Source organism: Bombina bombina, chromosome 4 (genome assembly GCF_027579735.1).
Source record: "Bombina bombina isolate aBomBom1 chromosome 4, aBomBom1.pri, whole genome shotgun sequence".
NCBI lineage: Eukaryota > Metazoa > Chordata > Amphibia > Anura > Bombinatoridae > Bombina > Bombina bombina.
The window spans coordinates 55,909,102-55,926,535 of record NC_069502.1 but is presented as its reverse complement, the minus strand read 5'-3'; the positions used below and the strand labels follow the sequence as shown (position 1 = coordinate 55,926,535).

At 38.8% G+C, this 17,434-nt stretch overlaps 1 protein-coding gene across 3 annotated transcripts in view; it reads right to left on the bottom strand.

Annotated features, from left to right (window-relative positions):
- Nucleotides 1–454: 454 nt before the first annotated feature.
- Nucleotides 455–17,434, bottom strand: part of LOC128655893 (embryonic protein UVS.2-like) — a 116,339-nt gene continuing 99,359 nt past the window's right edge. For all 3 annotated transcript variants that reach the window (XM_053709484.1, XM_053709483.1, XM_053709485.1), the window contains 2 exons: nucleotides 3,428–4,946; nucleotides 455–3,093 (listed from right to left, as the gene is read on the bottom strand). In XM_053709484.1, coding sequence (XP_053565459.1) covers nucleotides 4,153–4,946 — 794 coding nt within the window. In that variant the 3' untranslated portion in view covers nucleotides 455–3,093; nucleotides 3,428–4,152. The remainder of the gene's footprint in view (nucleotides 3,094–3,427; nucleotides 4,947–17,434) is intronic.

The following is a 17,434-nucleotide window of genomic DNA, read 5'->3' as shown; positions in this document are numbered from 1 at the left end:
AGTTATTTTACTGTTATTTGTCTGTCTGAGTTCTCTGAGTTTGTTTAGTACACTCATTCAGCCCCTCCCTCCCCTCCTCTGGTGTCTGTTATCACAGCAAGTTACGGTCAGGTGGTCTGGAAGTAGAGGCACTCTGGTCTGGTGGCAGTTCTGAATTTATTACAGCTTACCGTCCATGCTTGTTTAGCTCCACCCCTCCCTGTGATGACTACAGATCCCCTTGCAGCACTAGCAAAAAAATCCCATCTACCTAGGAAATAAATGGATTTACACACACATTTTTTATTAGAGCTGCGCATCTTCACCTGTCTCACGATTCGATTCGATTACGATTATCATCGTAACGATTCGATACGATTCGATTCTACGATGCATCGCGATGCATCACGATTACTGCACTATTTCTGCCCAATTTTTTAATTTTTCAGAAAAAAAAATTCAAGCAGTCAAAGTATTGAAATAAACTCTTTTTTTTATTTTATTAGCTCAAAAAAGGACACTCTTCCTGTGGCAAAGTCTGAACACAGCAGACAACAACAGTTTATAGAACAGTAAATACTAAATGGCAATTGTTGTATTGGTTTGGAAACAATATTATGGCATCAAACTGTAGTTACAGAGTACGTAGTGTAAAAAGTGCAGTGCTCACAGTGTACTTCTTCAATAAAAGAAAATATTTAAATGTATATATTATATATAGTAAGTACACTATACACTTGTAAAGAAACATGAACAACAAATAAATGTCTAACCTATCTATGTTGGTTTTAATTTAATTTCTTTACTTACTTAGTAATAATAATATAATAATAGACATTTTATTAAAACCAAAATAGATAAATTAAGCTTAAGTTACCACCATAATACCTTATTTGTGTGAAAATTGTCCTCAGAAAACAAAACATAAATCCCTTATAGGTACAAAATTACAGGTGCAGTCCACTGTGCCTTCATGACTGTCAATTTGTGGCAAACAAACATCACGTGAAGAATCTGGAACACAACACACAGCACAGAGTGTGCACACAACACACACATGTGATTGTGACATATACAATTAGTTTACACAGTTACAGACTTACAATAGTACTAGAGAGAGAGACATTTAAAACAAGTAGCATTGAACTGAACTACTATAACTACAGTTTCTTCTTGATGATTATATTATCTTTATGGGATCACAAATATAATTAGTTAGTTATTAGTTACTGTTAAAGCAGTACTACACACAACTGAACAGTGACTGAGTCTGTCACTGAACAGTACACAGCAGTCACACACAAACAAACAATACATAAAAAAGGACACAGACATCAAGGAGTAAATCATGGTGAAGAAAGGGTGGCACGCCACTCACCTGAGGTGTGTGTGTGCTTTATTTTTGTATTGTGCTGTTGTGTGTGGCACTGGCACTGTGTGCTGTGTGTGCTGTACTGTCTGTAGTGTACAGTATATTTGTGATCCAATAAAAATTTACTCAAGGCTTTTCCTTCCCCTATAGTGGTTTGGCTTCAGTCTCACTCTCTGCATAGTGCACTCATAGACACTGACAGTTAGACAGTCACACTCACTAGACACTCAGACACTAGAGACACAGTGGGACACACACACAAACAAAAACATTCAAAGGCACCACAGCCAGTCAGCCACAGTCACACTCACACTCATAGACACTTAGACACTGGGACAGACACACAATCACATACAAACAAAAACATTCAAAGGCAGTTAATACACTCATCTCACACACACTCATAGATAGATACATACAAACTTTTCAAACTGGCACTCACTCACTCACAGTCACACTCACACACTCATAAAGACAGTTAGACAGTACACACATTGTTATTGTTAACTGGTTGGTTATATTAGGTTAACCCCTACAGATCTGCCTGGGAGTGGGATGGCATTTGGGATTGGGATCATAAACAAAAACATATGATATCTTTCTTAAAGGGTCTATTTAAAATAGACAATTTTTAGTGTGAATAATATTAATAATCCCTTATGCACTATGCACTCACTGCATTGCAAACAATACAGGGGTGTGCTGTAAACAATAGCACAACATCTACAAAACAGAGCACTTCCTGATTGGCAAACATCACAGTAACACTAGAAGTAGTAATAGACATTATACAACAAGTAGCATTGAACTACTAGATTTACTAACTTTGATTATCTTTATGGGATCACAAATATATTGTTACACAACACACACACAGTCACAGTCACACACAGTCAAACAATACCAAAAAAACCACACATCATAAAAAGAGTGAATCATGGTGAAGGGTGACACTGACACGCACACATGAGGTGTGTGCAGTTGTGTGTTGTTTCTTTTGTATTGTTTGTGTGTGTGTGTGTGACTGTGACAGAGTGACGTGGTCGGTCGTGTCGTGTAGTGTACTAGTATATTTTGTGATCCAACAAAGATTTACTCAAGGTTTTAAGCTTAATTTTTCAAAAAGTTATAAGCAATATAACAGTAACAAATATAAAATAACTTAACAGTAGTCTGCACTGGGCAATGGGGCACACAGCACATTCTTCTGGATGTGCCAAAAAACATTAAATATTAATATTATAAACCTGAATCACTACTCAGAATTATGGAATATGTAGGTTTTTCTGTAAGAACACTAGTTGATCCACATGCTCTGGTTTGAGGGTGCTTCTTTTTGCCGTTACCACATCTCCTGCAGTGGAGAAAACCCGCTCTGCAGACACGCTTGTACCTGGGATACACAAGTATCACTTTGACAAATGAGAGAGGAGGGGAAATATGACCTCATGTACATGCCACCATTTCAAAGGGTCTTCAGTGAGAGGCAGAGATGGGGCTTTACAATATTTCTCTATTTCCTCTTCAGCCTTGGCATAGGGGGTCTTGGGTTCTATTGTACCTTCAGTGTCAGTGAAAGACTGTCCCAGCAAAGTCATGAGCAGCGATGTGGACTTTCTTTTGGGAGGAGAAGGGTTATCCTCCTCGATGGGTGATTCTTCTTCCAGAGTTTCTTTTCCCTCAGGCAGTGGCACTTCATCCACGTTTGTCCTCCTAGATGTAACTGTACTAGTACACTCAATCTGTGTTTGAACAAAATAATAGAAAAAATAGCATTCATTATTACCTCGAGCAGCCAGCCAGCTAATGCTATGTGTGTGCTCAGAGAGACAGTAATGCATAAATAAATGCATGCAACAGCTCACATCTATTAGGAAGGACTCGGGAGTGGACGGAGGAGGAGGAAAGTTGACTGACTGTGGCGTTTTCAAACTGACTTATATAATAAACCTTGTACTCATTAAACTAGCTACTAATCAAGCTACTGCTAGCTAAGCCTATTTTGTATGGATGGTATGTTTTATGTTTGTTTTCAATTTATACATTTTTCAAGAAACATGATGCAATTAAAATTACCTCCAAGGATGCAGCCTCCTCAGTCACTCCTCTGTATATCTCCAATCTCTCCTCCTCTGTGAGAATAAAAGGCAGTCCCTTAAAACGAGGATCCAGGGCAGAGGCTGTATAAAGTATCTTCTTCTCTGCCTCACTGCTGTACCTCTTCAGGAGATCTGTTTTGATGGCATTCTTGATCTCATGGATCATGGGTGTGTCTCCCATGGTGTCTGTCATGTTCTGGAGCAGTTGTGCATTTAGAGGGGCAATGAGAGAAACAGTTGGATTGCGCTCTTCTGACATCAGTGTGGTTGCATCTTTCATTGGCTTTAATGCACTCACATCATCCTCTGCATTTGACACATCTGTTTCGTTGAGAGTGCAGAGATCTGACTCACTTTTTCTGACTTCTGGAGACAACAATGTGGCACAGATTGCAGGTTGCTGTTCTAGGAACCTCTCGACCATGTCATATGAGCTGTTCCACCTTGTTGTCACATCAGTTATCAGCTTATGATTCTTCAGGCCAAGACATTTCTGTTTTTCTTTCAGACAGTGGTTTGCTGTAGTGCTGCGGTGAAAAAATGTTGATATTCATCGCACTCTGCCTAAAAGCCTGGAGAGCGTGGCCACTTTCAGCGCCCGCTGGGATGCGAGATTCAGTGTATGGGCGAAGCATTTTACATGAGGGAATTTTCCAACTTGAGCAGCAACAATCATGTTCGACTCATTGTCGGTCACAAGCACTACAGATTTATCGGACAGCTGCTATTCTTCCACGACACGAGACGTAGCTCCGCCAGATGAGAACCCGTGTGAGACTCATAAACTGCTCTCGTTTGCAGCACATGCGACAAGATCTTCCAGTCCTTGCTAACGTAATGTGCAGTTACTGTTACATAAGACTCCGTCGTGACTGAAGTCCATGAATCACACATTAGTGCGACTCGACTGGCTTGGCTCATTGATGCAATTACCTGAGCTTTTGTTTCGTGGTAGAGTGCAGGTATAACGTTTTCTGTTAAGTGATTGCGTGACGGGATCTTATAACGTGGCTCTAGTGTCTTCAACAGGTTGCGAAACCCAAGGTTTTCCACAACAGAGTAAGGCCGTAGGTCCTTCGCTATGAAAGTTGCCACAGCTTTGGTTATTCTCTTCCCTTTTTCAGAGTTGGGTGGCAAAGTTGACAGCATTGCATCAATTCTTGGCTGATGAGCTTCAGCTAGTCTTGTTATTTCCTTGGCAGTGGCACTGGCGGCAGCGGCAGGGGTTAGCATCTCAGAGTGAAAACGTCTAACGTGATTTCTCAAGTTAGTAGTATTCCCTAGGTATTTAATTTTTGTGTGACAGGCTTTACAAACCGCGTGTGTCATGTCCAATTCGTGCTTTCCAGTATGTTCATAAAATCCAAAATGTGCCCAGATGCTTGCTTTTAAAATGCTAGGTGCATTTTTTATCTCTCTATCTTTTTTGTCTCCCTCTGTCATTTTAGTATGACATGTACATATGTGACGGATGATGTTGTTGTCAACGTCGAACTCTGTCAGTGTTAAAAAAAAAGAAAAAACACTAAGTTCCAGTTGTCAAAATGTCAAGCCGCAAATGTAAAATCAACAAGTACTAGTAACTTCAACTACTTTGCCAATGCCATACATTTTGCGAACATAAATTTTAAAACAAATTGCATTGTGATTGCAGGGGACATCACTCACTCACTGACACTGTAAGTTACTGTAATATATTACACACTTAAAGGTGCAATGAAACCCAAACATTTACTTTCATGATTCAGATAGAGAATACAATTTTAAATAAACATCATAACTAACTTCTATTATTTAATTTGCTTCATACTTCTCAGATATCGTTTGTTGATGACATATTAGCAATGCATTGCACAGCACACACATTACTTACTATATAATACTTAGTGCACAAGTAGGAGGCTATGCATTTCAACAAAGGATAAGCAAATTATATAATAGGGAAAGTTGTTTAAAATTGCATGCACTTTCTTGAATCACAAAATGGGTTTTATGGCCTTTAGTTTAGTATGTTTAAAAAATGCAGCTTTTAGCCTTGTTAAGTTTTGTTAACTTATAAAATAAAAACAAGGATTGGGTTCTTCGGATTGGCATCTTTTAAGAGAGCACTCAGAGTCAGCACATGCATGTAATTGCATTGCATATTAAATTGCATATATAAAATGTATTATATTAAAAAAATAAATACTATTATTATATATAAAAAGTGTATATTATTAAAATATTAGAACTTCAGACCAGGCCATCCATCCATGTGAAAAACATGTAGATATAGATAGATACAGATTAGACTAATAGAGACATTAGACAATAATAGTATACTATATTTATTTATAATACATTTTTTATATATGCAATATTATTCAATAATGCAGCAATTAATTATGCAGCAGCTTGAGCCTCAGTCAGCTCAGCAGTATTAGTAGTACATACTACGTTAAGTAAATAAGGCAAGTATTTAATTGTAACACTGAAAGGAAAGTCCCAACTAGTCCTTTAGGAAAGATTTGCCCCACTAAGGTTTTAACCGGACAATTTACTTATTCAAGTTACCCTCAGGAGTGCATCGAGGTATTCAAGGGGCCTCAGTATTTGAGTAGACAAAATTTTATCTGAATATTATTTTAGGTAATGCAAACTTGTATCAAATTCCCCCAAAATAAACCAGTGCCTGCCAGTGTGCTCAGCATATGACAAACAGTCCGTTGAAAAAGTACAGTCTATAAACTCACATGTACGGCCTCTACTTGTATCATCATTTGTTTAATCACACACTTGGAAAGTTAATCATACAAAATGTCCCAATTATACTCAGTTATACAGGTTACTCAGATAACATTTCTCACCAGCTATGGATGTCCTGCTCTCCCAGGCTACAGCCTGTCCACCAACGCGGAACGAGCGCACCTCTAGCCGGGCTTCTCCTTCAACAGTGTTTCCTGCATCGAGTAACGTCCTGTTAGCCAATAGAAACAAGGTGGTGACGTATCCAACGTGTCCCTTACGTCACTCCGCCAATGGTAATCCGACTGATTGACGTTTCCCACTTGTCTTCCGTCAGTAACCAATTAGGGCGTATTGAGGATATCCAATGACCATCCAGGGGTCAACCTCGACTTGCGATATTCCGTTGGTAAACAAACAGGGAGTAATAAAAATTACTTGCCGTAATGAGACAAATGTAGATAGTGAGGCTTCACTGTACGCACACAGGCATAGGTATTGAGAGCGGCCCCTATATGAAAAACTGAAGAGGGTAATCTTTGCTTCCTCCTCACTGAGGGTAACTCCGGTGGGCTTAGCAGACGGTGCTGGCTTGTGGTAAAAAATACTCAATCAGAAAGAACAGGAAAGCATGCCAAGCACCAAAAAATAAATAAAAATCGCACTTTATTAGTATTCCATTAAAAATATATTATTACAAAGAGAGAGAATGTGGGGGGACCCCCAAACAAAACATACTAACGCGTTTCGGCTAGGAGAGCTGTACTCATAGTCCATAAAACCACTAAAAGTACACTGATTTAAATACCCAGTGTTCTATTACTATTGGTTGGCCATCTAATTGAAATTTAAAGGTACAGTGCCCCAAACATTTAAAGCACATTTATATTTAGTTTTACATGATTTATCACCTTTATAATTTCATTAAATGGCCAAATGGGGGTGAGAGATGTTAAATAGCATAAATACAATTACGAACATGATATTGTCACAGGACTGACTCAACTCTAAATGCTCATAAGAAATACATATTACAGTACACAGTTCAAAGTTATAGCCAAATTGAATTAAATTGTCTAAAAATAAATACTGATATATAGTTCTTCAGTCCCATTATACGCAATAATAGGTGAAAGGAGGTAAATTAACATATTCAACCTAAGATAACAAAAAATGACAAAAAAATTATAGTGAACCCATGACTAAAGGCACTTGTTTTATACTCATAACCCTAAATTAGTGTAAAAGCGATATCAACCACTTAGATAGATAGTAATCCTATTTGAGTCTCACAGATTAATAATATATCTTTTGGAGGATAATAACACCAATCGAGCCTATTGGTAAGTGTAAATGAGCCTATGACTAGAGGACAATGTACCAATCTAGATATATTTAAACAAATAGATACAAATAGATTAACCTCAAGAAACCCTGAGACCTAAAAACTTGATCTCTAAAGTAAAAGAGGTTATCTTCAATATTTATAAATGAGCCTATGACTAGAAGACAGTGTAAAAAGCTAGATTTAATTAATTAAATACACAGACTAGTTAGACTAATATCTGTTTCCTTGGTCCCTATGCACTGGTGTTGTCTTCAGTATTTATAAATGAGCCTATGACTAAAGGACAGTGTAAGAACTGGATATAATTAATTAGATACATAGTCTGGTAAAACTAATACCTACTTACTTGGTCCCTACACGCTAGTGTGTTACATATTTACAGAATATAACCAGAATGCAATATCATTATCATGGCTGTAGATGAGCCTAAGACCCACTGGTGATATGTTGAACTAGATTAGTCCCTCACGTCCAATAATTAATGAAATCGTATTCTGAATTTAGGCCCCAAGGTCTCTTAGTTTGGAGCCTGAATATCCAATACATCTCTTGTTTTGACAGGACATCAAAACGGTTCCCTCCTCTCTTTTGGTGCTGTACCTTTTCAATGATCATCCATTTAAGGGAATGACAATCTTTGTCATGCTTTTGTACAAAGTGGGTTACCAATGTAGTACTACTTTTACCTACTCGAATTGTGGACAAATGTTCGCGTATTCTAGAGCGGACATCCCTAGTAGTCAATCCTACATATTGCAAATTGCACAACGTGCACCACAGGAGATAGATGCAATATGTAGATCTGCAGTTGACACAGGAGGAGATATCAAAGGTTTCCCCAGTCACTGCTGAAGTGAAAGAGGTACCAACCTGTACGTGCTCACATGCCTTGCATTGTGTATATCCGCACCTGTATGTTCCTCTGTGACTTAACCAAGAGGAAGCAGCTCCCATCTCAAGTCTAGGTCTTTTCAATTGAGAAGGGGACACAAGGTTACCTATAGTTTTATTCCTCCTATAGGAAAACCTGCAACCTCTTTTAACCGTTTCTGTGAGAGCATCATCAGCCACCAGTAGTTGAAAGCGGTTGCGGATTATACCACAAATCTGTGTATACTGGGCTGAATAATCTGTCACGAAGGTTAATGTGTTATCTGTACTCTTTTTTGGAGTGGGTTTATCCTTTAAGAGGGTTTCCCGTGGCATATTATTTACTTCATTTCTGGCTCTCTTAATGATTTTTCTGCTGTATCCCCTTTGTTGCAGGCGTTCTTCCAGATCATCTGCATGAGTGGCATAGGTTTGGGGTAAAGTACAGTTGCGTTTAATACGCACAAATTGGCCCTTTGCCACAGAGTAAGGCATGTGTTTGGGATGGCAACTCCTTGCATGTAATAGGCTATTCCCTGAGATAGGCTTCCTATACACTTGTGAGGAAACCTTACCCGAAGAACAGCCTCTCAACTCAAGGTCCAGATAATGTACCTGATCCTTATTATACTCAAATGTGAATTTTAGATTCACTTCGTTTTGTCCCAAGTAGTCTACAAATTCGCGTGCTTGTTCCATGTTTCCCCTCCATATAAATAGAAGGTCATCTATGTAGCGGATATACAATCTAATTTTTGGTCTGAAGGGGTTACCGGCCGCATAGACGTGGGACCGCTCCCACCAACCCATAAATAGGTTGGCGTAGGTGGGAGCAAACTTTGCTCCCATAGCAGTCCCACGTCTCTGCAGGTAGAACTCCCCCTCAAACCGAAAATAGTTGTGGGTCAACAGGAAATGGGTGACATCTACTGCAAAGATAATGAATGAGTCGCTGTGGGTTGTTTTCTCTTTCAGAAAATATGTCACTGCTTTTATGCCCCATTCATGGGGTATTGTGGAGTATAGAGAAACAACATCCACAGAGAGCCATCCAAAATCTTGTTCCCAAGGTACATTTTCAACCAAACTCAACACATGCTTAGAGTCCCTGGCATGGCTGGGGAGTGACTTAACCAGAGGCTGGAGGACTCCATCAAGCCACTCCGAAAGGTGTTCCAGCATAGACCCTATACCATTCACTATGGGTCTACCCTGGACATTTTCTAGTGACTTATGCACCTTTGGAAAATTATGGAACAGGGGGATGACCGGATGTTCCACGAAGAGGTATTTAAAGGTTTTCTCATCCAAGAGCCCATCCTCCACTGCTCCATCCAGAAGGTGCATAAGTTCTCTCTGGAATCTATTAGTAGGATCCTGACTCAAATGTTGGTAATTTTCCACATCTTCAAGCTGTCTTAGGGCTTCTTTGATGTAATCTGATCTGTTAAGGAGGACCACTGAGCCCCCCTTGTCCGCCTGTTTTATAACCACTTCCACATTTTCTTCCAAAGATTTAAGGGCTTTATTGTGTAATAAATGTGTACCCCTTATTGATTTGCTCTTTAAGTAAGTTAATAATTAGTTTACCTATGGCAAGTAGTAGGCAGTTGAGGCAATAGGCATGGCAATGGCAATTATGGCATGGCATTGGCAAAATGTACAACGTTTTGGTAACTAACAGTTAGTCTAATTCTCACCATAGGTCTCCTCCTCTGTCTCCCACAAAATAAAAATGAGCCCGCCGTGTAGCTGTATACCGCCGTGTATACTCGGAGTCGGAATCGTCATCACATTCACCATCATCAATCTCAGGCAACACACAACTGCTTTGCTCCTACTGCGTAACTTCGGCACTTCCAGAGACCGCCCATGGAGCGCCCATGTTGCTTTATTGGGTGACGTGACGTCAGTGACGTAAAAACGATGTACCGCGCACTTTCGCGCACTTTCTGTTACTTGTCCTGGAGGCTGGTCACGTGGGTAACGTTAATCGATTATCACGTCTCAGCGCATCGATGCAGAATCGTTTCATGCCGCATCGCGATGCATCGTCAAAACGATTATTTTTGACAGGCCTATTTTTTATAGCAGCTGAGCTATTGAAGCATCTGAATTACTTACACACGTCATTGCTATGCTCTTGGTTACAGCATAGTTATTAGCAATGACAAAAAGGCACATGACAAATCTATATAAATCTGTGCATTGGTATATAATAGTAACTGTGCTAATAGAAAGACACCACTCTTCTATCCAACATAACATAGTGACACATTTGCAACTAAGGTTTTCAGGTTTGTAGTTCAATTGCCTTGTTATATTGCATTACTCTACATTATTCTGTAAAATTGCATGATAATAAATTTACATCTGAGGTCTTTAGGAGCAGACAAACAACTGAAATGTAAATATATGTTAAATGGAAATAGAACAAAACAAGTTTACTAATATATTTATTGAATGCAGCACATTTTACAAATAGTTAAGCATATTTCAAAAATGCATCACATTCTACCCTTGCAGGCTTCAGAGCATTTGGCATTCAGGTGTACGGTGTCCATTTTAGGACATCCTTTCTCCCTCCTCCAATACTCCCTCCTCCATCCTTTAAAACTCCATGCTCCCTCCTGCAAAACTCCCTCCTTTCTCCTCCCTTCTCCAATACTCCCTCCTCCCTACTTTAAAACTCCATGCTCCCTCCTGCAAAACTCCCTTCTTTCTCCTCCCTCCCTCAAAACTCCCTCCTTTAAAACTCCATGCTCCCTCCTGCAAAACTCCATCCTTTCTCCCCCCTCCTGTAAAACTCCCTCCTCCATCCTCTAAAACTCTATGCTACTTACCTGAAAACTCCATTGTAACTCAGTTATCAGACATCAAGTATCAGGAATCAGGTGTCAGACATCAGGAGTCAGGCATCAGGTATCAAACATCAGGACTCAGGTGTCAGACATCAGGTGTCAGGTGTCAGACATCAGGTGTCAGACATCAGGTGTCAGACATCAGGTGTCAGGACTCAGGTGTCAGACATCAGGTGTGAGACATCAGATATCAGACATCAGGACTCAGGCGTAAGACATCAGGTGTCAGGAGTCAGACATCAGGTATCAGATGTCAGGTATCAGGTGTCACACATCAGGTGTCAGACATTAGGTATCAGAAGTCAAGTATCAGGTGTCAGACATCTGGTATCAGGTGTCAGACATCAGGTATCAGGACTCAGGTGTCAGACATCAGGTGTCAGATGTCAGGAGTCAGACGTTATGGTGTCAGACATCAGGTGTCAGGAGTCAAAAATCAGGTGTCAAAAAAATATCTGTTCATAATGTATTTCCATTTTTGTCATCAGGCAATCATATAATCCTTCAACTAGCAATGCCATCCTATTATATTTTTTTCTAAAATATTAGCTATCCACAGTCAGAAGATTATATAGCGTAATCATATTTTTTTTTTATGTTATATTTGTTATTGTAAAGATTTATGAAAAAATAAATATATATTTGTTATATTTCAAAAATATAAATTTTAGCTTGTAGTATATAAACTCCTGAACAGGTATATATCACAACATTTAAAAAATATAGAAGGATGGCTTTGATATTTCATGGATTGTGTTGTAATATTGTGCGATTTACGAAAAAAAATAAATATATATATATATATATATATATATGTTATATTTTAAAAATATAAATTTTAGCTTGTAGCATATAAACTCCTGAACAGATATATATCACAACATTTAAAAAATATACAAGGATGACTTTGATATTTCATGGATTGTGTTGTGATATTCTGCTATGCCTGAGCTATGATGTCTGATGCATGAGAACGGATGGAGTTTCTAAGGAGGGAGGATGGAGTTTGTTAGGAGGGAGTAAGGAGTTTGTTAGGAGGGTGGGGGGAGTTTGTTAAGAGGGAGGATGGAGTTTTGTTGGATGACAGATTTTTTTATGAGGTAGGAGGGAGTATGGGTTGTTGTTGATTGACAGAGATTCAGAGGAGAATGGACACTCCCTCCTCCCTCCTAACAAAATCCATCCTCCCTCCTAAGAACCTCCATCCGTTCTCATGCATCAGACATCATAGCTCAGGCATAGCACAATATCACAACACAATCCATGAAATATCAAAGCCATCCTTGTATATTTTTTAATAGTTGTGATATATATCTGTTCAGGAGTTTATATACTACAAGCTAAAATGTATATTTTTGAAATATTACAAATATATATTTATTTTTTTCGTAAATCGCACAATATAACAACACAATCCATGAAATATCAAAGCTATCCTTGTATATTTTTTAAATTTTGTGATATATATCTGTTCAGGAGTTTATATACTACAAGCTAAAATGTATATTTTTGAAATATAACAAATAAATATTTTTTTTTTCTCGTAAATCGCATAATATCACAACACAATCCATGAAATATCAAAGCTATCCTTGTATATTTTTTAAATATTGTGATATATATCTGTTCAGGAGTTTATATACTACAAGCTAAAATGTATATTTGTGAAATATAACAAATTTATATTGTTTTTTTCGTAAATCGCACAATATCACAACACAATCCATAAAATATCAAAGCCATCCTTGTATATTGTTTAAATGTTGTGATATATATCTGTTCAGGAGTTTATATACTACAAGCTAAAATGTATATTTTTTAAATATAACAAATATATTTATTTTTTTTCGTAAATCTTTACAATAACAAATATAACATAAAAAAAGTTATGATTGCTCTATATAAGCTTCTGACTGTGGATAGCTAATATTTTAGAAAAAATATAATAGGATGGCATTGATAGTTGAAGGATTATATGATTGCCTTATGAAATGAAATGCAAATACATTATGAACAGATATTTTTTTCAACCTGATGTCTGACACCTGATGTTTGACACCTGACATCTGACACATGATGTCTGATACCTGATGTCTGACACCTGATACTTGACTTCTGACACCTGAGTCCTGATACCTGATGTCTGACACCTAATGTCTGACACCTGATGTCTGACACCTGATACTTGACTTCTGACACCTGACGTCTGTTACCTGACATCTGACACCTGATACCTGACATATGATACCTGACGTCTTACGTCTGACACCTGATACCCGATGTCTGATACTTGACGTCTGATACCTGACGTCTGATACCTGTTGTCTGATACCTGATGTCTGACTCCTGACACTTGATGTCTTACACCTGAGTCCTTATGTCTGATATCTGATGTCTGACATCTGATGTCTAACACCTGATGCCTGACTCCTGATGTCTGACACCTGATTCCTGATACCTGATGTCTGATAACTGAGGTACAATGGAGTTTTCAGGGAGGTAGCATAGAGTTTTAGAGGATGGAGGAGGGAGTTTTACAGGAGGGGGGAGAAAGGAGGGAGTTTTGCAGGAGGGAGCATGGAGTTTTAAAGGATGGAGGAGGGAGTTTTCAGGGAGGGTGGAGAAAGGAGGTAGTTTTGAAAAAGGGGGCATGGAGTTTTAAAGGAAGGGAGGAGGGAGTATTGGAGAAGGGAGCAAGGATGTCCTAAAATAGACACTGTATACCTGTCTGACTCCTGACACCTGATGTCTGATGTCTCACACCTGATGTCTGACACCTGAGTCCTGATACCTGATGTCTGATACCTGATGTCTGACACCTGATGTCTGACACCTGATGTCTGACACCTGACATCTGATAACTGACGTCTGATACCTTATGTCTGACTCCTGACACCTGATGTCTGACACCTGAGTCCTGATGTCTGATACCTGATGTCTGACACCTGATGTCTGATACCTGATGTCTGACACCTGATGCTTGACTCCTGATGTCTGACACCTGATTCCTGATACCTGATGTCTGATAACTGAGGTACAATGGAGTTTTCAGGTAAGTAGTTCAGAGTTTTAGAGGATGGAGGAGGGAGTTTTACAGGAGGGGGAGAAAGGAGGGAGTTTTGCAGGAGGGAGCATGGAGTTTTAAAGGATGGAGGAGGGAGTTTTGGAGGAGGGAGGAGAAAGAAGGGAGTTTTGCAGGAGGGAGCATGGAGTTTTAAAGGATGAAGGAGGGAGTTTTAGGGCAGGGAGGAGAAAGGAGGGAGTTTTGCAGGAGGGAGCATGGAGTTTTAAAGAAGGGAGGAGGGAGTATTGGAGGAGGGAAGGTGCCAATCAGTGCACAGTTCAGGAACATCTGGGCTGTGGGGCACCTAAATGCCAAATGCTCTAAAGCCTGCATTCACCCTCTACCTATATATAGGATCATAGTTCTGAGGTTGTGTCAGGTCCAGTCAATCACATTTTGAATTTTTGATCATATTAGTGAGTGAAATAAGTAAGGAGTTAAGTGACTGAACACCTTCACTACTTATGAACATCCTACCACACATTCTCAATAATGAGGATAGCTGTTTTACTTACTTACTTGTTTAAATTCACTAACTGTCAAAAAATCTATCACCATAGTATATTGGCCTGGACACTCATCGACAGTTACTGGATTTAAAAAAGTAAAAGAGCTGTCCTCAATAACTTCCTTCACCTCCTGGCTCTCTGCACCAGATAGGGTTAAGTGTCTATGGAAATGTTTTTGAAATGTTGGCAACTATGCAACTAAAACAGAGCAGCTTTAAAACTCCTGTACATTCTAAATGTACTCTACAAATTTAAAGCTGCTCTTAATGTTTCAGCTGTGATCAGTGACGCAGAGATCCTCAGGTCAGTTCTGCGATAACGGTCAGCAGATTTACACTGGCATCCCCAGATACCAGACATGAGTCTCTGTTCTTTGCAAAGTAAGTAAGTAGTAGCATGGTCCTAGTGACCTTTTTAAATGTGTTTGTGTAAACATATATGTGTGTGTATCAGTGTATATCTGTGTGTTTATGCGTATGTGTGTGTGCATATGTGTAAGTGTATCAGTGCTTGTGTATCAGTGCATATCTGTGTGTGTATAAGTATGTGTTTATGTATATGTGTGTGTATAAGTATGTATGCGTGAGTCAGTGTATATCTGTGTGTTTATGCATATGAGTGCTTCTGTGTGTATCACTTTGTGTATCATTGTATATCTGTGTGTGTATGTGTCAGTGTGTGGTTATATCAGTGTATATCTGTGAGTGTGCATATGTGTGTGTGTATCTGTGTGTGTATGAGTGAGTGTGTTGGTTTGAGTGTGTTGGTTTGAGTGTTTATGTATGAGTATGTGTTTGAGTGTGTGTATCAGTGTATATATCTGTGTGTGTGTATGTGTCAGTGTGTGGTTATATCAGTGTATATCTGTGAGCGTGCATATGTATTTGGGCATATGTATGTGTGTATCTGTGTGTGTATGAGTGAGTGTGTTGGTATGAGTGTTTATGTATGAGTATGTGTTTGAGTGTGTGTATCAGTGTATATATCTGTGTGTGTATGTGTCAGTGTATGGTTATATCAGTGTATATCTGTAAGTGTGCATATGTGTTTGTGCATATGTGTGTGTGTATCTGTGTGTGTATGAGTGAGTGTGTTGGTATGAGTGTTTATGTATGAGTATGTGTTTGAGTGTGTGTATCAGTGTATATATCTGTGTGTGTATGTGTCAGTGTGTGGTTATATCAGTGTATATCTGTGAGTGTGTATATGTGTTTGTGCATATGTGTGTGTGTATCTGTGTGTGTATGAGTGAGTATGTTGGTTTGAGTGTTTATGTATGAGTATGTGTTTGAGTGTGTGTATCAGTGTATATATCTGTGTGTGTATGTGTCAGTGTGTGGTTATATCAGTGTATATCTGTGAGTGTGCATATGTGTTTGTGCATATGTGTGTGTGTATCTGTGTGTGCATGAGTGAGTGTGTTGGTATGAGTGTTTATGTATGAGTATGTGTTTGAGTGTATGTATCAGTGTATATATCTGTGTGTGTATGTGTCAGTGTGTGGTTATATCAGTGTATATCTGTGAGTGTGCATATGTGTTTGTGCATATCTGTGTGTGTATCTGTGTGTGTGTGTATGAGTGAGTGTGTTGGTATGAGTGTTTATGTATGAGTATGTGTTTGAGTGTGTGTATCAGTGTATATATCTGTGTGTGTATGTGTCAGTGTATGGTTATATCAGTGTATATCTGTGAGTGTGCATATGTGTTTGTGCATATGTGTGTGTGTGTATCTGTGTGTGTATGAGTGAGTGTGTTGGTTTGAGTGTTTATGTATGAGTATGTGTTTGAGTGTGTGTATCAGTGTATATATCTGTGTGTGTATGTGTCAGTGTGTGGTTATATCAGTGTATATCTGTGAGTGTGCATATGTGTTTGTGCATATGTGTGTGTGTATCTGTGTGTGTATGAGTGAATGTGTTGGTTTGAGTGTTTATGTATGAGTATGTGTTTGAGTGTGTGTGTCAGTGTATATATCTGTGTGTGTATGTGTATGTGTCAGTGTGTGGTTATATCAGTGTATATCTGTGAGTGTGCATATGTGTTTGTGCATATGTGTGTGTGTATCTGTGTGTGTATGAGTGAGTGTGTTGGTTTGAGTGTTTATGTATGAGTGTGTGTGTCAGTGTATATATCTGTGTGTGTGTATGAGTGTGTGTGTTGGTTTGAGTGTTTATGTATGAGTATGTGTTTGAGTGTGTGTATCAGTATATATATCTGTGTGTGTATGTGTCAGTGTGTGGTTATATCAGTGTATATCTGTGAGTGTGCATATGTGTTTGTGCATATGTGTGTGTGTATCTGTGTGTGTATGAGTGAGTGTGTTGGTTTGAGTGTGTATGTCAGTGTATATATCTGTGTGTGTGTATGAGTGAGTGTGTTGGTTTGAGTGTTTATGTATGAGTGTGTGTGTCAGTGTATATATCTGTGTGTGTGTATGAGTGTGTGTGTTGGTTTGAGTGTATATGTATGAGTATGTGTTTGAGTGTGTGTGTCAGTGTATATGTGTGTCAGTGTATATATCTGTGTGTGTGTATGAGTGAGTGTGTTGGTTTGAGTGTTTATGTATGAGTGTGTGTGTCAGTGTATATATCTGTGTGTGTGTATGA